General features: G+C 35.0%; 2 protein-coding genes across 2 annotated transcripts; both read left to right on the top strand.

Annotated features, from left to right (window-relative positions):
• The first annotated feature begins 3,052 nt into the window (after positions 1-3,052).
• Positions 3,053-6,441, top strand: LOC111904313 (proteinaceous RNase P 1, chloroplastic/mitochondrial). The gene is made up of 6 exons (XM_023900083.3): positions 3,053-4,325; positions 4,413-4,502; positions 4,586-4,767; positions 5,554-5,674; positions 5,796-5,864; positions 6,052-6,441. The coding sequence occupies exons 1-6, from the start codon at positions 3,156-3,158 to the stop codon at positions 6,145-6,147; spliced, it is 1,728 nt and encodes a 575-aa protein (XP_023755851.1). The 5' UTR covers positions 3,053-3,155; the 3' UTR covers positions 6,148-6,441.
• A 9,886-nt stretch (positions 6,442-16,327) lies between these two features.
• Positions 16,328-18,662, top strand: LOC111904314 (mitochondrial arginine transporter BAC2). The gene is made up of 6 exons (XM_023900084.3): positions 16,328-16,537; positions 16,712-16,787; positions 17,011-17,106; positions 17,231-17,735; positions 17,972-18,107; positions 18,335-18,662. Exons 1-6 carry the CDS (start codon positions 16,421-16,423, stop codon positions 18,527-18,529), a joined length of 1,125 nt encoding a protein of 374 aa, XP_023755852.1. The 5' UTR covers positions 16,328-16,420; the 3' UTR covers positions 18,530-18,662.
• Positions 18,663-21,682: the final 3,020 nt, after the last annotated feature.

Genomic DNA, 21,682 nt, shown 5'->3' with positions numbered 1-21,682 from the left:
GTTATGGTCATATAAGAGGTAAACCAACACCCTTGTGACATTCTTCTTTGCCATATATTAACTCTTGACTTGATAACAAGTCAGGGCGGGAGCATACTGCCTATATATTCCATAAAGATTTAACATTTTTTATAGGTCTAGGAATGAAAATGTACTTTTTGAATGATGACAACTTGCATGAGAAATTACCGATACACTTTCATTTAAGTTTCCCTTGAATCAGGAAGTAGTCATCCTCTCTAAGATCTTATGGATATTGTTAGATACTATGTAATCTTCAAGTTTTAGGCCATTCTTTCTTGGTTTAGTGGGAAGTTTCTGGCAAGTTACCAAGTTGGTTATGAGCTTTTCTATCATCTTCCAACTATATATCACTTAACCGTTAAGAAACGACCTATAAAGCCATAACACCCTATTCCGAATCATTTCCTAATTCGAGGTGGTGACCTAAAGATCGGGTATCATAAGGTGTAGGGCCTTTGGAAAAGAGGGATTTAGACCCATTTGGGTGTGGGTAGGGTAATCCAGATGATTCGGGATTTCAATTGGTGATTTGGAGCCGAAGGGTATAACCGTAAAGTGTCAGTTCGGGCTTTTATGGAAATTGGATTTTATTTCGGGAAGTTTTAAAGCAAGTTTGAGTTGATAGAAGCATAAAGCTTCTCGTTACCTTTCCGTGGATATAAGGATCGTCGAAAACGGACTTATAACGAAGAAGTTATGACCTTCATAAGATGGTAGGGTTTAAGGCTAACCCTAGTATGCGGGGCGTATTAGGGAGAAGGATCGCGACACCTTTGGGGAGTACGCTGAGCGTAATGGGAGTACGTAAGACGTACTCCAGTTTCATGCAAACCCCAATTTAGGGTCTTGGACCCTATTTAAGCTCCTTAACTCAACACCAAACCCTATTATCCTCAGCCTCCATCCCTCTAAACCCTAAATTCGACACCCTAAGAGCTTGTGGCGATTTTTGAGCTTGAAAAGTGATTTGTAGGTGTTTTTTGGTCAAGAAGAAGAAGAGGAACACTTGGAGGAGTGTCTTGAGCTTGTAGATATAGGATTATCTTCTCATTTGCAAGCTTTTTAAGGTAAAAAGCTCATACCTTGATGATTATTTATGTTAGATCTACTTTATGGTGTTTCTTGGGCATTTTTGAGTCTTTTGAAGTAAAGATGAGCTTTTGCTCTACTCTATAAGTAATGGATGCTAGATCTTGGCTCCATTTGGTCCTTATGTTCGTAAAAATGTCAACTTTATGGAAGTTGTTGGTGCATGCAAGCATTAAGACTCTTACATAGCTCATTTTTAAGTGTTGAGTCCCATTAAGGCATGTAAGAGAGTAAAGTTGGCAACTTTATTGGTTAAGACCTTGCTTAGGGATCAGATATATGTTTTGGAGCTTAATGTTGGTTTTGGGCTTTTGACGAGTACGATGGCGTATGTGGGGGTACGCTTAGCGTAATGTTGGATTTATGCATCAACCGGTTGTACATCGTGCTTCAAGGCTGAGCACGCGGGGCGTACGTCTCGAGTACGCAACACGTACTCCCCAGGATGGCTTTTGGGCTTTTTTTGGATTTGGGCCTTATTGGGTCATTGGACTTTTGACTTTGGGCCATGGTTAGACTTGGTATTGGTCTCATGATAGTTTTTGGGCCCAATTAGGAAGTTGGGCTATATTGGGATTTGGGTTGCCATTTTGGGCTTTTGTGCATTTGGGATGGGCCTCGAATTTTTGGTTATCGGGATAATTATTGATTAAGATTGTATTTATTGTTATTTGACGCGAGGTTATTCGGTTCAACGACCCGATCACTTATTTGATTATCAGCGGATTGAGGTGAGTTTCCTCACTGTAATTGTGGGTCGAATGCACCAATACCGACCCACTAGGTTCTGTTATGCTAGTTGTCTTTGTGACTCTTGCATGGTATGTTGGGATAGACCCATTTGTATGATGGGCTAGGCCCATTAGATTGGCAGGACTAGGTTCATTATGGGGGGTTGGGCCCAATATGCGGGCTGGGCTCAATGTGAGGGCTAGGCCCAATGGTATGTATGGTATGCGATATTTTGGGGAACTCACTAAGCTCTGTGCTTATAATTTTTATTGTTATGGTTTCAGGTACTTCCGGTTCGAAAAAGAAGGGCCTGACTTGATCACAATGCATCCACCCATGTTTCCGCATTATGATGATTTTAGGGTTATACTCTGATAACTGTTTTCTTATAAAGTACTTTTGAATATCTAGAATGATGATAATGAATGTTGATTTAAAGATGATTAATGTTTTGGTTGAATTAAAATGAAATTTTTAGGACATTATAAAACTTTTTTAGGATCTCATGTTTTAGGCTATCAATCAACATGAGTTAATCTGACACCCTAACCTTCTTTTTTACCGGATAGAAATTCTTGTTCGATAAAAATTGTACAAATTTACTTTTAGTCACTCCAATTTTATATTGCAAGTTTATATGTAATATGAAATACGGTTATATGACATTTGCTTATATATTATTCTCCACGACATTTAGGAAATTTGGAACAAATTATTTAACTTCAACCACAAAAAAGCAACACCAATAAATAGGCACAAACCTAATTTGATGTTCGAAATTTTTTTGTCATGTTTAAAATTTCAAAGTGAATTTCTGTTAGAAAAAAATAAATTTATTCTTTATATTTTTTTTCCTTCAAAATAGAATTCAAAATTACAACCATTATCAAATTTATTTGAACGAGTTACTATAAAGTTTGTTTTTATCATGAAAGGGAGCAGATTCTATTATTTAAGAAATTAATTTATTCATATAAAATTTTTATATGTATTTTACTTATATATAATGACTATAAATATATTTTATATTATATAAATAAATCAATTTATTAAATGAAAGACTTATCGATCTTTGTAAAATAGTGAAATCCAAACAAAAAAATAGTATATCTTTTTTTAATCTAAAAAATTAAACTAAACACAAGATCTAATATAATTTCCTAAATTTGGAATATACATAAAAAATTGTGGAAGTTTATCGTGTCTTCTTGACCAACCAATAAATCTGAAGGGCGTGGAAATGGTTTCTTGAATGTCGAACTTAAGCCATCAAACGGTTTCCCCAATGCTCCTGCCCCAAATCCACCACAATGCTGTTGAACTTGAAACCCACCTTCAATCTCTCACCCTCTTTGCTGAAAACCCTCTTCATCACCAAAAAAACCTCATCTTTCTTACTCAATCGCTCTCGCTCCCTAAAACCCATAAACCCCATCACACAATTCGGATTCCGGCCTCGTAAATCGTCTCAGCACCTTTGCACCGCCGCTGCGGCAGCAAAATCGGCCGACGATGGAGCAATTCTGATTAGAAAACGGCGGTCTCACGTTACCAATCAACCGCAACAATTGCAAATGAGCGGCAAAGCGGAGAAAAGAGCCCGCCGTGAATCCCCATCTGGTATTCTTCTTTCCCTCCTTTGCCGTTGCTCTAAAGAAAGCAACACCGAAGAAGCTCTTCGTCTATATGATGAAGCATTACTCAACAATGTTCCACTCAACGTCGAACATTACAACAAGCTGTTGTATTTATGTTCCTCAAGTAATACTAATCTAGGTTTAAAAAGGGGTTTCGAGATATACAAGCGAATGGAAAGTGGTAATAACGATACTGAAGTGGTTCCAAACGAAGCAACGTTTACAACCATGGCTAGATTAGCCGCTGCTAGAGAAGACCCTGAATTAGCTTTCGATTTGGTGAAAAAAATGAAAGAGGGATGTGGGATTTCGCCAAGATTACGATCTTACGTGCCTGCTTTATCAGGGTTTTGCAAGAAAGGGATGGCGGATAAAGCTTATGAAGTCGATTCTTACATGATTGACAACGGAGTTGCAGCTGAAGAAGATGAACTCGCCATGCTTTTACAGCTTAGTTTCGATACAAAAAGGGAAGATAAAGTCTATGAAATGTTACAGAGATTAAGGGCTACTGTAAGACAAGTAAGTGAAGATACAGCAACATTGGTAGAAGATTGGTTCAAGTCCGATTGTGCTAAGGGTGTTGGGAAGGTGAAATGGGATGTGGGGAAGGTGAAAGAGGCGGTGGTGAAGGGTGGTGGTGGGTGGCACGGCCAAGGGTGGCTGGGGAATGGGAGGTGGAAAGTGATGAGGACAGAAATGGACGAAAAGGGTGTTTGTCAATGTTGTGGTGAAAAGCTTGTTAGTGTTGATATTGATCCTTCAGAAACCGAAAACTTTGCTAGTTCTTTGAGTACTTTAGCTTGCCAAAGAGAAACAAGAGCCGATTTTTTGCTGTTTCAGGTATGAATTATGATCACAGATTTCTAATTTAAGGATTGAATGCAAGAAATTTCTTTATTATTATTATAAAATTAAAAATTTATCTAGGAATGGGTTCAAAAACATGGACCATTTGATGCGGTTGTAGATGGTGCAAATCTCGGTCATATAAAGAAGAATTACTTCGACTTCAATGAGGTAAAAACAAGTTCATATAAATAAATGTCACAAAATGTATATATATTTGATTTTACTTATAATATATTTATAAAATATTGCAGCTAAAATCTGCTGTAAACTCAGCAAGAAAACTAAGTCCTTCAAACAAACTACCACTTGTGATTCTACATAGTTGTAGAGTGAAAGGTAGAGAGAATGGGAATTCAAGGAATAAAACAACATTACAACATTGGAAAGAGTCGGGTGCACTTTATGTTACTCCACATGGATCAAATGATGATTGGTAAAAACTTAATTCTTTAAATTTTTTGACTAAATTACATTTTTGGTCCTTAAGTGTAGTTGGTTCTTGCAATTTTGGTCCCACGACGTTTTCTCTTGCAATTTTGGTCCTTATTTGAGATTTTTGGTCGTTGTTCCAAGTAAAATAATTATTTTTGGTTCTTGAGTATAGTTGGTTTTTGCAATTGTGGTCCAAAAAAAAAGTCTTGCAATTTTGGTCCTTATTTGAGATTCTTGTAATGTTTTGGTCCTTGTTCCAAGTAAAATGACATTTTTTTAATCTTTGAGTATAATTGGTTTTTGCAATTTTGGTTCGTATTTGAGATTCTTGTAATCTTTTTGGTCCCTGCTCCAGGTAAAATGACTATTTTTGGTCCCCGAGTATAATTGTTTTTTGCAATTTTGGTCCTTATTTGAGATTTCTTGTAATGTTTTGGTCCCTGTTCCACGTAAAATGACTATTTTTGATCTTTGGGTATAATTGGTTTTTGCAATTTTGGCCCCAAAATCTTTTTTTTTTTTTTTTGCAGTTTTGGTCCTTATTTGAGATTCTTGTGATGTTTTTGGTCCTAGCTCCAAGTAAAACAACTATTTTTGGACCCAGAGCAAAATTGGTTTTTTGCAATTTTGGTTTTTAATTGAGATTCTTGGAATCTTTTTGGTCCCTATTCCAAATGAAATTTTGTTATTTTACTTGGAACCCGAAAAATGTAACCACTTATAAATTTAAAAGCAAAAGATTGGAAATAAATTATTTTTGAAATTATAACTTGTATGATTTTTTTAGGTATTGGTTGTATGCTGCAATAAGTAGCAAGTGTTTGGTGGTGACAAATGATGAGATGAGAGATCATTTGTTTGCATTGTTGGGTACGAGTTTTTTTCCAAGATGGAAAGAAAAGCATCAGGTATTATATTATTATTATTTTTATGGGAGAATAGTGATAAAATTTAGATGGAAATTATTATTTTTGAAGTGAATTGTAATGATATGACATTTATTGTTTTTCTTAATTTGTTGGATTTTAGGTTCGAGTGTCAGTTTCAAGAGAAGGACTTAAATTTCACATGCCTCCACCATACTCGATTGTAATTCAGGTGTTAAAATTACTCAAATACCCTTCTAACCTTATAATTTCACATGACAAAATTCAGTTACTTCAAATTCCAATTCTTTCACAAACTTACATAAATGATAAACCACAAATATATAAAAGATTGAACAACTTTTGAAACAATCAAGTTGTTGACTTTAATGGTATTTGACTTTGACCCATAATTTCAGGAATCTGAACAAGGCAGCTGGCATGTGCCAACTGTGACAGGAGATGACTTTGAGACACGTAGGCAGTGGGTTTGTGCCACACGTACAAACAGCTAATTAATTTTGTGCCATGTCAGCGTATCATTCCCTAAACCCATTGACAACATGCTTGGATTTTCTTCCATTCCATGTTGCAAAATCATTCTTTAATATAGAGGAAAGGGTAGTAAGGCTAAAATTACTTTTTTGCCCATTTGAAAGAAATTATGACCGAGAGAATGTGTCCATGGAGAAGAGAGAGAGAGAGGAAGATGGTTTGATTTTTTTATATTATGATTTGTAATTGTAAACCTTTAATGCTGAAAATAAGCATTTGAGAATAGTATTAAATGAGAAAATCGAATTAAATAATGGTACTCTTTTAGCCTCAAATACATCTTGTACTTTGAGAAATATATTCGACTATAGCAATGTAATCCATCTAATCCTACTGGGACACCTATAACCCTTATTACATCCATACTTTAATGCCTTGAAACTGGAATACCAAGTAGTTTAAAATAACATTTTTAAACATTTGTTTAAATTTCAAAAGTTTTAGAGTTTGAATTTGCAGAAAATAATGAAACACCCCTCTTTGGGTTATGATTTATAACTCATTTTAAATAGCTTTAAAAAAAACGTCTCTTTGTGAAATTTGGTTCCAAAGTCTTTACGATCTCAAAACAATTTTAGTTTAAACCTCTAGGTTTTAGAGTAAGGTCGTCAATTTAGAATATCATTACATAATATAAGCTACCACTACATAACAGTGGCCTTTAAAATACCTTGAAGGCTTGAATCTTTTCACTACTTACACCTACCTGAATACATGTCAAAATAGTAGGTTAGACATTGAGAATTCCTAATGAGTAATATCGGGATTTTATCACGTTTATAATTAAGGGATAATTCCTTCATTGACCTATGATGAATCCCCAAAATATTTTAAGAACTCGTTAGCATCATATAACTATTTCAAATAGGCTATTTGTTTTAACAAATACTTCAATCGTTACTATTTTTAAACACACTTTGAAATCTTATGAACCTTTTAATAAACATTGTCTCAAATCTTATTTCTTCTAATTAAACTCTCTTCATCATTTCTCTTTAAAAGCACTCTGAAGTCTTAAAACTTACTGTTTTTTTTAGACACAAATGTATAAAACTCTTTGGTTAAACTCTTTATCTTTTCTCTTTGAAACATTTAAAATGTATAAACATTCAATACAACATAAATGAAAATAATTTAATACAATATCCCTCAATTTCTCGTTTTGATAGCAATAGAGATTATGTCATAGTTAGCACAAAGCACCCTACATGATGACTCCTCTCATTTGTATTTAGTGACATTATAAGTACGAGTAAGCTATCAAACCATTGGTCCCGTACATGAGGTAACTACCCTACACGTGCATATGAGTCATGTCTAGAATATCACACTACTCTTTGGTCTCTTTAGTCTCGTTTTCCATGGACTTTAGAGGGACATACAAGTCTTTTTCCCAATCTTACATGAATGCATATATATTCATGGCAAACTCTTTGAAATCACTTAAGCACTTTACTCTTTATCAATACTCTTTTGTATAAGTCATTTTTATGAAATACATACATAGTGAAACACGTAACAAGTAATTCATGAACAAATAAACAATGTTAAACACTTTCACATTTTGAATACATTTTATTTTTGTTTTATGGGACATGTATTTAATAGTACTCACCTTAATGTAAGCCAATTTATTCTTCATTTGTAACATCCCAAAAATCAAGGTAAAATTTTCATTTTTCAAAACCAAACCGCAAACCATAAATGTTTACAAAGCTTAGTTTCCAAAAGTCAAAATCACAAATCAGAGTATCCCAAAATCAAATCTCATAAAAATTGAAGGATGTGTACGATCAAACATTCGCCTTACCCCGATCATCTAAAGTACCTGAAACATAAAACTTAACCTATAAATCAAAGCTTAGTGAGTTCCCCCAAAGTACCACACATAATTGAACAGATAACAACATGAGCCTTCAGCCTGACTAGATCGCCTCGCAGGGCATACAACCTATCTGGACCGCTCTCCAGGCCATCAACCTGACTGATCTGCCTCTCGGGCCTTCAGCTTATCCAGACTGCCCCTGGTATCTTGTCCTTCAACATAAAGTAGGACCGCCCAACCCAACACACCATAACATGTCGACATATACAATAACAATCAATAACCAGCAAGTACAAATAATCAGACTGATCTACCAATCTAACACATACTCAGTGAACACATGTAATCATATAGATCTACCAGCCTATCGTATAACCAGCATAACATCAATCCAATATACCGGGATACATAATCCAGTGGGCCGACATTGGTACCTTCGACCTACAGGTATAGTGAGGAAGACTCACTCACAATCTAAAAAGATAGCTAAACAGATCACAGCTCCAACTGTTGACTCTACAGGTCACCTATGTAACAAACAATAACCTATTCTCAAACTACTACTCAAAATACCCAAGATACCCCTAAGTCAAACTTGGTCAAAATCCTGGTCAAAGTCAAGTAAAAAAGTCAAACCGACTGAGTACGCCCTACGTACTTAGTCACTACGCTGGACGTAGTCGTGACTCACCCAAACCATGGGGTTCTAACCCAGTACTCACAACGTACCTCTTGGTACGCAGAACGTACTCTACCTGAGTCCAAATCTTCTCATTAAGTGTTTATTCCTTAAAGGCCTTTCATCCAAATTCAGATCTAGACCCAAAACATCATTCCAAGTCATAAAGTTTCCACCTTTATGACTTTCCATGGCTAGAAAAGGTACAAAAGCTAAAATCCTAACTTAATAATCCATTAAGACATCATAACTCTTGCATGGAGGGGATAGAAGGATCAAGATCACATTTTTATTGTTCCTAATAGCTCCATAATGGATAAAGTTTCAACTTTATTCATTAGAATGGTCCAAACAACCAAGATCTAGTCTTTAAGTTTCAATGGGACCAAACATGCATCTTTCTCAACTTAATCCATTAAGTCCAAGTCTCCAACCTTCAGATATGAATCAATATGATGTTTAGATGGATAAAGCTTCCAGATTTATCCATAACAAGGTCACAAACTTTCAAGATCTAAACTTTATGCACTAAAGTGACCAAAAAGTGACAAATATGAAAATTAACAAGATCTATGAAACTAATGAGCAAGTTTGAAGCTTTTTACTCACAAAGGTCCAAACGTGATGTAATCTTGCTAGATTTATGCTTGAATCCTTCTTCCATACACTTTGCCACCACCTTATTCTTCAAGATTCCACTTTCTAATGGAGAAATAAGCTCATAAATGATGGCAATACTCAAAATAAGCGAGAGGAGGCTAGGGTTTCGAGTTAGTGGCTCAAGCGGGTAGAGGCTCATGATATGAAGAACCCTAAGGGGTTAGAGACCTTAAATAGGACTCAAAACCCCAGAATTAGGGTTTTTACACTGCGGAATTATGCCATGCATAACTTTGGGTATGCCCTGCGTACTCCACTAAAAACGCGTCCCACCCCTCAGCATGTATGCACTGCGTACTACCAAACTCTCTTTTGCCTAACTTCAAACAACCATAACTTCTTTGTTTTAACTTCGTTTTCGATGATCTTTATATCCGTGGAAAGGTATCGACGAGCCTCACTACTCTATCTAGTTATTTATGACTAAAAACATCTCGAACTAAAATCTTTAATTTATACAAGAAGCCCAAAACCTTACTTTTCATACTCTACCCCTCATCTTTCAACGCACAATACAAGGTTTAAATTACTTATCCAACACCATCAACATCCTAAAGAGTCTAAAATCCATTCCCTTGAAACCCACGACCTTACATGGTCGAATTACGGTCCATAAAACCTGAATTAAGAAACGTCCTGAAACAGGATGTTACACCATTCTTCTATACACCTCACACTTTACTTCACTTAATACACCACCTATTACCATCATTCGTCTTTGGTTAAAAAATGAGCAAAAAACCCCTAGGACACTTGTGAACTTATTTTAGTGTTTTAATTGTCTATACCCACTTATATAAGAGTGTTGGAAGATTCAGAATGCTAAACGGATGCACCAAGATCAAGTTAGCATTTCACACCTTATTAGGCAACTATACGGTCGTGTAATATTTACTCTAGAGATTATGTGGTCGTGTAATGTCCAGATCCTCTATTCTCAATATTATTGCATGGGAGTGTAGTATTACTCATGGTTAGAAAATTGAATATTTTCATATTTTCCACGCAATTGCACCTAATGATTCCAATCATCCTATATATATATATATATATATATATATATATATATATATATATATATATATATATATATATATATATATATATGTCTTAATGGTAATGACCTTTAGATGTCATAAGAGCTAAAGCAAAGCTTATATGGATATATAAACATCTTAGCTAGACATTTAAGCTCTTAATAGATTTGATGTAATGTCCCAAAAATAATAACATAAAATTTTCATTTTTAGATTAATAAATCGTTAATACATATCATTTCCATAAAACTAAGTTAACTGAGATTTATCAAAACAACATCAGATCAGAGTAAATCACATAACGCAGAAACATGTGGTGTGTGCTCTGCAATCATCCCGCGCTCTTCCATTTGAAAACTGAAATACCTGAAACATAAACTGAAAACCGTAAGCACAACGCTTAGTGAGTTCCCCACGATACCTCATACCACACATACATAATGACACATAATGGGCCCCACCCGACATCGATCCCCGCTTGGTAAATAGATATGTCAATCATTAGGCCCCATTTGACATCGGGCCCCGCACGGTATAAGCATATAAACATATAAACACAAAACACATTCCATAATCACATAGAAATATAGCATACATACTAGCCTTCGGGCCCCGCCCGACATCAGGTCGTACCCGACAACACATACAAATAACTAACATACAATATACTCATCAGGCCCCGCCTGGCATTGAGCCCCACTTAGTAAACATAAAACACATAACACATGCAAGAGTCACACAGAGAACAAGCATACTAAAAATAACAAATCATGGGCCGACATTGGTGCCTTCGACCCGCTAAACATAGTGAGGAGACTCACATCGCACTGTCGAATCTCACAGAAAGAATCTCTAGCTGCTGACCTGCAAGAATCCCCACGCTATCAACCACAAGATAAACATCCATAAATAATAGGATCCGACCCACACTAAGTGTCCAAATTAGGGTAAAAAACCTTTTTACCCTCTTTATAACCTGGTCCCAAAACCAAGGCCCAATTCAATAATCCAAAAGGCCCAAACATGGCCAAAAACATCCCAAGGTTAACCCTGATCAAACTTATGGTCAAAGTCAAAGTCAACAACCCATGTTGACCAAACACGCCATGTTGACCCTTGGACATACCGTGTTTCCCCCTCATCCAAATAATCGGGAAATCCCTAGCCAACACGCCGTGTTTACCCGAGATTCAACAACTTAATACAGTAAGTTGTTTTCTCTGATTCCAAGATCCCCAAAGCTCAGATCTAAACCAAAATGAGACTTAGATGAGTAAAGTTTCCATCTTTACCCATAGGGACTACCAAAAGGTCCAAAAACACAACCCACAAGGCTTGATTAAGCACAAGCTTAACCAATAGGCACTTGATCCTTGAAGATATAACCCCAAAACACAGATCTGACTTCCTTGAGATGAAAACCCACGTAAAGTTTCCAACTTTACGTTTATGCATGCCTAAATGAAGCTCTCAAGCTTAAAAGGGACTTAATAATTGACTTAATGCATGCATGACACCTAAAATCTCATAAAGCTTGCACCTTCAAGCTCAAAGGGACCAAAACAAACTCAAATTTGGAATAACAAGCCCTTAAACGACTTTACTCTCTCATCAACCCAAAGAGGGACCGAAAACACAACAAAGCACAAAAGAAGAGATCTAAACATATTCAAGACAAGATGCAAACTTGATACCTCAGAAAGCTTCCTCACAAGATGATGATTCTGGATCTAAAGCCTCTTCCCCAAACAAAGCAACTTCAAGATCTCCTCTTTTTTCACAAAGACCAACAATAAGCACCAAGAACTTCTTACTAGCTCAAGAACACCAACAAGAGACTTAAAGATCGATTTTAGGGTTTTAGTGACAATGGAGGCTGGTAAGGAGACCAACCCTTGGGGCTTAAAGAGATTATATAGGATGCAACATCCTAAAAAATTAGGGTTTCATTCCTAGCTTCCAACACGCCATGTTTAGACACCAACACGCTTTGTTGACCTTAATGAGAACCGCACTTTTCCTCAACTAGACACGCCGTGTTGGTTCCTCCAACACACCGTGTCCAGTCCTCAAAATGGGATCCATTCCTTACAATTGCTCCACAAGGTTCCAGGTGTTACATTTGACTCCCATCAATAAACACTCTAATGAGTCGCTTGAATCTTCATTCACTTTTAGAGAATATTAATACTCATTGGAGTGATCAAATCCATGGATTAAGAGAGTTGGAATTGACGATTCTGTAATTTTTCTTCAAATAACTTTTATATTTCTTTTGATAGAATTAATCATTAATATTCCAAAACTTATTTCTTGACTTATAACTCTCATTCTTGACCAATGACCATTATCTTACTAACTTATCCGATCATTGAATTTCTCTTTAAAACTCCCATGAGTCCTTATTGAAAATCTAATTCTTAATTCCAACACAATAGTAGATTCAAATGCATAGAACTCTTAAAGTTGGGTGATGGATTCAAGTTGAGATTTGGTTCTAGTTTAGAGAAAAACAAAATCCAATCATCAAAACACTTCCTAATTGCAATCTTATAAGGTTTCCCACCATTGATGAAGTCTCTAAGATTCAACACATCACTAACTCCACATATATAAACTAAGGTTAGATCTCATGGCGTATATGAGTTCAAATTCTCAAACAAGGATCATATCTACGATCTAAACATCCATTTAGAACCATTTTGTATTTGGGATTTATACCTAAAACCTAGTTCGAAGATGAGGAAGGGGTGGAGTTTATACCTTACAAATGCATGAATCATATCCCTAGCTTCAAGATCTTGCTTCTTCTTCAACAATTAGCTCAAATTCTTCCTTTCAAGATCCAAAATCTCCAATGGGAGCTTTCCATATCTTTAATTTCTTTTTCTTTTTCCAAATGGAGAACCCTCTCACCTAACTAGCTTAGTCTTTTCTCATATGTCAAGACTAACCCCTCAAGTATTTATTTTTCTCAAATAGACACCGTTTAACTAGATAGTCAATGTAACTTCCTAATTTCACACTTAACCCCCAATTTATTGCCACTTTATAAATTAGGTAAAATATGTTTCATATGTAGTCCTTAAGTTTGAGAATATGAAAGTTTTAGACCCTCATCTATGCATCTCCACATTCAAGGTCTAAATAACTTATTTCCATATGTTTAGGTTATAACTATTCAACTTTCATTTTAAAATTTATTTATTTATTTATTTATTTGATATGTATTTGCCAACAAGAAATGGACACGATATCCTTTCTCTTTCTTTAAAAAATCAAAAGTTCCTTTAGCTTTTAATGTTAGAAACTATCAAGAACACCATAAACAATGTAACATCCCAAAAATACTAAGGAAAATTTTTTATTTTAAATAAACAAAACCATCAACCATATATCTCAAAAACCATTAATGTACGTCATAGTCGAAAATAGTTATCATAGTAAAACTCCAAAATCATAATGTGCTGGACACGGGTAGATGCGTTGTGATCAGGCCGGACCCTTCCCCTTTGAACCGAAAGTACCTGAAAACATTTAAACATAAACCGTAATCATAAAACTTAGTGAGTTCCCAAAAATACCACATACCATACATACAACGGGCCCCACCCAATGATTATAACGGGCCTCGCCCTAACTCGCATAACGGGCCCCACCCAATGAGTATAACATGCCTCGCCCTAACTCGCATAACGAGCCCCGCCCAACATACAAAACATGCAAGTATCACACAGACAAATAGCATGCTACAAACATAATCTAGTGGGCCGACATTGGTACCTCCCACCCACGAGTACATTGAAGAGAGTCAACTCAATCTGATGATAAATAATCACACACACAAGTATACTGCTATGACGACTCCTTACACTAAACACATTCAAACCAACCCTAATTAATATTTTGGGCAATAACCCACAAATAAAGATCCAAATCATAATCTTTCTTACAAAGGGTAAAAGACCCTTTTACCCTTCCCACTGTGGACCCAACTAACCATGGACCAAGGCCTAATGCCCAAAAATGGCCCAAATAGGCTTCAGGTGAGCACGCCATGTGTACACCACACATACGCCCAATGTACTGGATTATCATCGAAAGGGGACATGAGCTAACCCGTTACGCCTTGCGTACATAAAGGGTACGCCCAAAATACTCATCAGCTACCCAGAAGTTGCTATTAAGGTCTTAATGCTTAAAGACTTTTTGTCTAACTTAGAGATCTCAAATTAAGGAATATATTAACTTATAAAGTCGACAACTTGATGTCTTTGAAAGGCTCAAAGAAGCACAAAACCAAACTCTAACTTCCTAACTTCATATTATGAACAATAACTCATGCATGGTTGAACCAAAGCCATTAAGATACGATTTTTATGCACTAGGGACCTCATACACATCAAGAAATGCTAACCTAAGCTTTTAGAGTAGCTTTTACTCACAATAATCAACCCATGGGACCAAAACATGCCAAAACCCTAAGCTAAACTAGATCTAAGCAATGAATCATAAAGGTTGAGACTTTATACCTTTTAGAAGGTGATGAAGAAGAGTAAAATCTTGATCTACAAGCTCCAAGCTAACAAACACTTCTCCAATGAGCTCATTCTTCTTCAATATGCACCAAAAACACACCAAATCACTCAAAGGTCTCAATAATCTCACAAATGGGGCTAGAGTTTTGAGGGGACTGCTTTAGAGGATGGAGGCTGAAGATAAAGCCAACCTCAAAGGAGATAATAAGGTTTTATAGGTTCCAAGACCCAAAAAATTAGGGTTTGCATTCGACATGAGTACATCCAACGTACTCTAGGTACGCTCATCGTACTCAAGAGAAACCCCAATGCCATGTTTAATGAACTACGCCCCGCGTAACACTTGGTTACGCCCACGTACGACCTTCTTATCAAAATTGAAATATACAAATTCTCTTTAAAAGAATTTACCTGCGATCTGAACATTACAAACAAAATTTACATAAAAAACAGAGGAATTATGAGCCAAAACAAAAAACTTGATCAAAACAAAAACATTTTACCAAATGTAAGGGTCTTTTTAAAAATTAAACAATTTACCAAATGTTAAGGGTTTGATGATGATCAATGTTTTGGCAGCCGAGTTGATTGAATCAATATATGTCGAAAGGTGATAAAGTCAACATGGGTATTTTTGGAACGTAGACAATTGGTGTTTGAAGACTTACCCCCAAACTAATCAATTCCTAATGTCTCGGGGTTAGGATTGATTTGGAGTTCATGTATAAGATTTGGGATAAGTTCCAACTCACAGAAGATCCACTGATTCTTAACGATTTTTTTTTTGACAACCTAATCATATATTTATGTAATGTTAAGGTTATGTATTTTAATGAACGTAGCATAACTTTCTTTGTGAATGTTGTTGAGAGTTTGTTCAATAATCAAATACATTTATGACTATTCTCTTGTATTTACGAAGCCATGTTCAATACAAAAGTCAGTTTCAAAGTATTCTTTGTGTCAATATTAATTGATTACATACCACGAGACCAACAAATTGTGGTTACGATGTGGTGGTTATACATGGGAGGAGATGCTTTCCGACAAAGGGAACCAGGTCAAACACCTTATTTTCTAGCAACTTGGTTACGACGGGGGTGACTTTATGTGGGAAGAGAGCTTTATGTGAGAGAGAACCGATCAAACTCCTCCTTTTTTCTGGAAACTATGGTTGCAATGTGGTGATTATACATAGGATAAGAGATTTCCGACAAAGAGAACCCGGTCAAACGCCTTGTTTTCCGACAACTATAGTTGTTATGTGGTGATTGTAGACATGCTTAGAGTTAAAAAAAAAAAAATTAAGGACAAAATATATATACTACCCTCTAAAACATAAGGATCATTCATAGTAATATACTCTTTATTCTTTATGTAATTAACCCCTCTTTAAAACTTTTTGCCCAGAGTCAAGTTCCCGAGTCAAAATCACATCATTTCCATTAGCGCGCTCCTGTTCTTTGTTCTTCTCACGTTTCTTTCTTGTTTCTGATGGAAGACTTCATAAAGAATCAGACATTTGCAATCCACGCAATAGCAGGTGCCGGAGCTGTAACATTAGGCACTGTTGCAACGTACCCTTTTGAGACAATCAAAACCCTTGTTCAGGTTAGGGTTAAAACTTAATCGATAAATCCTTTGGTTGTTTACGTGCTTGATTTACACCTTTCTCTTTAATTTATCATTCGTTGCACCAATTTATGATTCATGATCATTATTTGATCTTATCATGACAACGAATCGCTGGATTTTTTGTTCCATTCCTAATGAGGTTACCAACAGGTTGGATCAGGTCCGGACAAGCAGCTGAGTGCAGCTCAGGTGTTTGATAGAGTTCGCAAATTATCTGGCAACTCCGGTAATTTCGTCTAAAGCTTGTCAATTAGGGTATAGAGTCTTAACTATTTTAATCATCCGAGTTCGATAAATGCTTTTACTTATACAATCATCAAAAGCGATAGTAATTCCTAATTTCCTATGTACATTATCTATACGTTTGACGATTGACACATAGAACTTAGTTAAATTCCAGAACTGTAGCCTTCTCCCTTCTTGAACTCAAAGCTTCAACATTATTGCAGGGTTGTACAATGGTTTTGGTTGGTTGGCTTTAGGAAGAATCTTGGGAGTGGGAGCACGCTTTGGAACCTATGAACTGTTAACCGCTTTCTATAAAGGTGGATTGTTCATCTCTTTGACATTATACTTATTGGTTAGTAGAAATAATAACTTCATCTCTTTGACATTATACATATCACATTTTGATTATATGCATACATCTTCTTCTTCTTCTTCATTCAGATGGGCGAAAAGACAACTATGTATACGTCTCAGAGGCTCTACTTGCAGGAATTGCATCGGGTGCAATGGAATCACTGATTACCTCTCCATTTGAGCTTTTCACAATTCGTGCACAAGTGACAACTGCATCACGTATTCCAAACTCAGAAAAAGCCGTTGTCTCATCTTCAATTGCAAAATTACTTCGTGGGTATTCTCCAGACATCAAGGCTCTTAACCATTCTGTTGGTCTCTTGTCCACCTTGAACCCTAATCATGCAAACTTGACTGGCTCTTTGAAAGAGTACCCGTGGATGATGACCGGGACTGGAAGGGCCCCACCTGTGTATCATGTTACAAAGCCTTTAGATGTTGTATCTTTAGAAGGTTGGGGTGCTTTGTGGAGGGGTATTAGATCAGGTGTATTTCGTGATTCCATCTTTGGTGGTGTATTCTTTTCTTCCTGGCAGTTTTTACATCGGGCAATGCTGGATTGGAAAGCTGTGGGGATGGACCCAATTCCAAGGTTCAAACTTTTTTTTTTTTTTTTTTTGTTTGTTTATTGGGTCTTTGATTCCATTCCGATGTTTGGCTGGAATTGGAATTCAGTGTGATTCTGATTCCATTCTGGTTTTTGGTTGCAAATGAGTATCGAATTGAATTCCGTTAAGGGAGTCAACTTTCTTTCCATGAAGTTATGGAATTCAATTCCAATCCTCCCTCATTTGTGTAAATGACCGAAATACCCTTTATGGTTTTCAGCTCTGATGAAGATATTGGCCCATTGCATCCTTTAGCAGTTAGTCTTGCAGCTGGATTTTCAGGCTCAATTGCTGCAGCAGCTTCCCATTCTTTTGACACTGCCAAATGTCGATCACAGTGTCTTGTGCTGCCAAAGGTATTTTCTAGGGACAAAATGGTAATTTTTTTTTTACAAATTTAACGAATGGGATATTAACTCATGGATGATACCCATTAAAAAGTTAAGAAAGAAACAGTAAAATAGGGATTAGGGACGAAAATGCAAAAAATATATATTTTTTGGATCATATCCGAAAAGTTGCTATAACACAGGGACTAAAACTGTAATTTACTCTAAAAATACTTTACTCTATATGAATGCAGTATATTACAATGGAGAGGAAGTTTCTCAAGTGGAGTTTACCAGGAAAGAGGTTTGAGAGACTTACAGGAATCCATCCGCGAGATAGGAATATACTTTTTCGTGGGATTTGGTTGCGAATGGGTCGCAGTGGAATTGCATCTTTTATTTTTGTAGGAAGTTACTTTTTTGCCCTTGATCGCCTAGTTTCAAGATGAATATCGTTCATTATAAAAAAATAATAATTCAATAAGGGTTTTATGAGTTCTTCTAAGACCTATGGAACCACATGATATGTAATATGCACGTGTTTATTTATGGATTCTCACATTTTTACTGCTAAGACGAAAATACTGATAAGTTGGTAAGTTGATAACTATTTTTTTTTTATTGAATAATATCAACAACTATAGATATAAAAGTTATCCATAATTCTTGTTTTTATCGGAATTTAGTTTATGCAATATGCATAAAGTTATTATTCTAGCAAAGCAAACCCTGTGTTGATTCGTACAAGATCATGTGAGAAGTAAATTAGGTTTACAACAGACTCTTAGAAGTCGGATGAATCTTATATTGGAATTGAAACTCATACTATTGTTAATTTGTGAAGACTCAAACTCTTGACCTATTATGCAAGTATACTACACTCGATCCAATAGTTTTATCTTATGCATCGAATAGGGATTAGGGTTTGAAACATGTGTAAAGTGTTGTGATTTTATGGGATTGAAAAAAATACATGATTTGTATGGAACATCGAAAAATGTGAAGTATGGTTTATAAAGACTTGTAGTTATTTAAAAATCACAAAAATTACCAAAATCGGAGTGTTTTATTTTAAACAAAATTGGCATTTCTTTCACTTTTTACACAAAATTTACCACTAATTTCATAGTTCCACTGCAATGTTATGACCTTCTAAGGTTTTTTTTACCCTATCTAAAGCGTTTACTTAAATATTCTTTCATTTTTTGAATTTAAAATCCATTTTGAATGTCAATCTGAATATTCAATGCTCCATTACCCACTATGAGATTTTTTCACTGTGAAATTGCTTTTTTAAGGTCCCAAACAATGAAAATATAAAAAAAAAACAAAAATTGAATTAAATTTCATTATTAATTTCGGGATGATATGAACAATTTCGCAATGCTATGAACAATTCTGAAATATTGTCAGCAATTTCACCATGCTTAAAAAATTAGGAAAAAAAGGTCTTTTAAGTTTTTTTTTGGAAGAATTTAAAAACAAAATTCATATATGATATTTTATGTGAAAAGTAAAAAAAGGCTCTCATTTTGTTAAAATCATTCTTCCATTGCCGCCATTTCTGTGATTTTGTCTATAATTATACTGTTTTTTTTTAAAGTATTTGACTCAAATTTGATGCACAAGTGGTGTTGACTTAGAAGAGGCTTTTCGTTTGACTTGTTTCTAGTATAATTAGGTTTACTTAAAAGCTACATGCTTGCTACTCAAACAATCATTCCTTTTTGTTTCTTTCACAAAGTAATTTAATATATGCATTTGTGGGACTCATCATATCTAGTGCTTTCTAAATCACTTATTTCGTACACAATTCTATATTTCTCTCATCCACACAAATTCTTTTAGGTTTAAGACATTAATTATTTTATGTCTCAAAATAATAATATTTTAATAAGAAAAGTTTTATTCATACACAAAATTCCTTTTGAAGTAGGTTATATTCTACAATTTAGACTAAAACTATAACACCCCATAATTCAACATAAAATACACCATTTAAAAAAAACGACAAACATTGGGTATACTTGTACTCGAGATATAATGGCCACCAAGGCAATCTCAAAATACCAAATCGTCCCAATCGTAATATTACAACCATCGAAGCTGTTAGGTTCGATTTTCCATCACAATCACAATATAATTAATATTCAAACCATTTTATGTAACCTTATCACCAATTGATTGTTGGAAGTTCCAACACCGAGCCTTTGTCCTTAGCCTTGTCCTCCAACACCGTTACAACAATAACCATTCTTAAGCTACCACAACTCTAATTTTAACACATTTCTTACTATAACACACAAATTATGATTTATTAAGCCATGTTATCCTATCACACCATAATTCATCATACTCTAGGTTAGTAAAAATGCTTGTCTTAACTCATTAAGACAATTTTGATAGTTCCTCCAAGTTCACAATTTAAGTACCTTAAAATAAGGTACAAACTCCTTATGTACAATTATCTTCCATAACAAAATTCTCATATCAATTAAGTTATATTCTTTGCAATAACAATCAATATGTCTTAATCCATTAAGACATGCACTTTCATACCGTAATTGCATAACTTCCATGGTTAGGGTTTACCATGATCCCTATTCAATTCCACATTTTAACCATCAATTCAACATCAAAAGCACATAACTAAGTCATATACAACCTTAACTATCTTATTACACCTTAATTCTTAGCATAAGCACCATACTTTCAAATTAGAGTTTCTAACCCTCAACCTAAATTTCTGTAATTACAAAAAGATTTCTAGTGATTAAACTTATTACCTTCCACTCAGGTGTGAAGATGCTATTCCCTTCAAATTCTTTTCAACTTTTAGTAATTAACTACAAGATTGCTCCATAATCATCCTTGTTGCCCCTATTTCTGTTTTTGGCGAAAATTGTAACATCCGTCAAATTTTGGTCAACAAAAGTCAACAAAGTCAATTGTGCGTATATTAGGTCAAAAAGGCGAAATGTTATTTTCATAACATCCCTAATGTATTATTGAATATTATAATGCTACGTACGCTATTTTGAATCCATTATTGAATAACATTTTTATTGCGATCAATAAACTACGGTAATGTAGTAATTCGATAAAACACACAAATGTTACCGGGAATTAGGTAATGTTCATAACACGAGGTTTATGTGTTCACAAATCTATAAACATGTTTTAAACATCATATGACCTACTATTTAGTTGATACTCCGGTGATTGTTCTGGAAAAAGGTCATACATCAAGAAAACAAAAGTTATCACGATTTAACACTCATATTTTATATAACAAATTGGGAAATAGTCAAATTATAAGGTTTTAATATTATTATTAATAATATTAAATAACATCATTGTTATTAGTTATTAAACCATACAAATTTTTCAAAGTCCACCACACTTTTATAAAAATGACAAACATTTATAAAAAGGGTTAGTTTATATATATATATATATATATATATATATATATATATATATATATATATATATATATATATATACACTATAGGAGACAAATCATGTCTCTTATTTTCCGACATATCTCACCATATCCCAACATAATCATATCATCTTTATATTTTATAATAAAAAAGAAA

This window comes from Lactuca sativa, chromosome 7 (assembly GCF_002870075.4).
Source record: "Lactuca sativa cultivar Salinas chromosome 7, Lsat_Salinas_v11, whole genome shotgun sequence".
Classification (NCBI taxonomy): domain Eukaryota; kingdom Viridiplantae; phylum Streptophyta; class Magnoliopsida; order Asterales; family Asteraceae; genus Lactuca; species Lactuca sativa.
The sequence above is the reverse complement of the archived record's forward strand: the minus strand, read 5'-3'. Positions and strand labels throughout refer to the sequence as shown.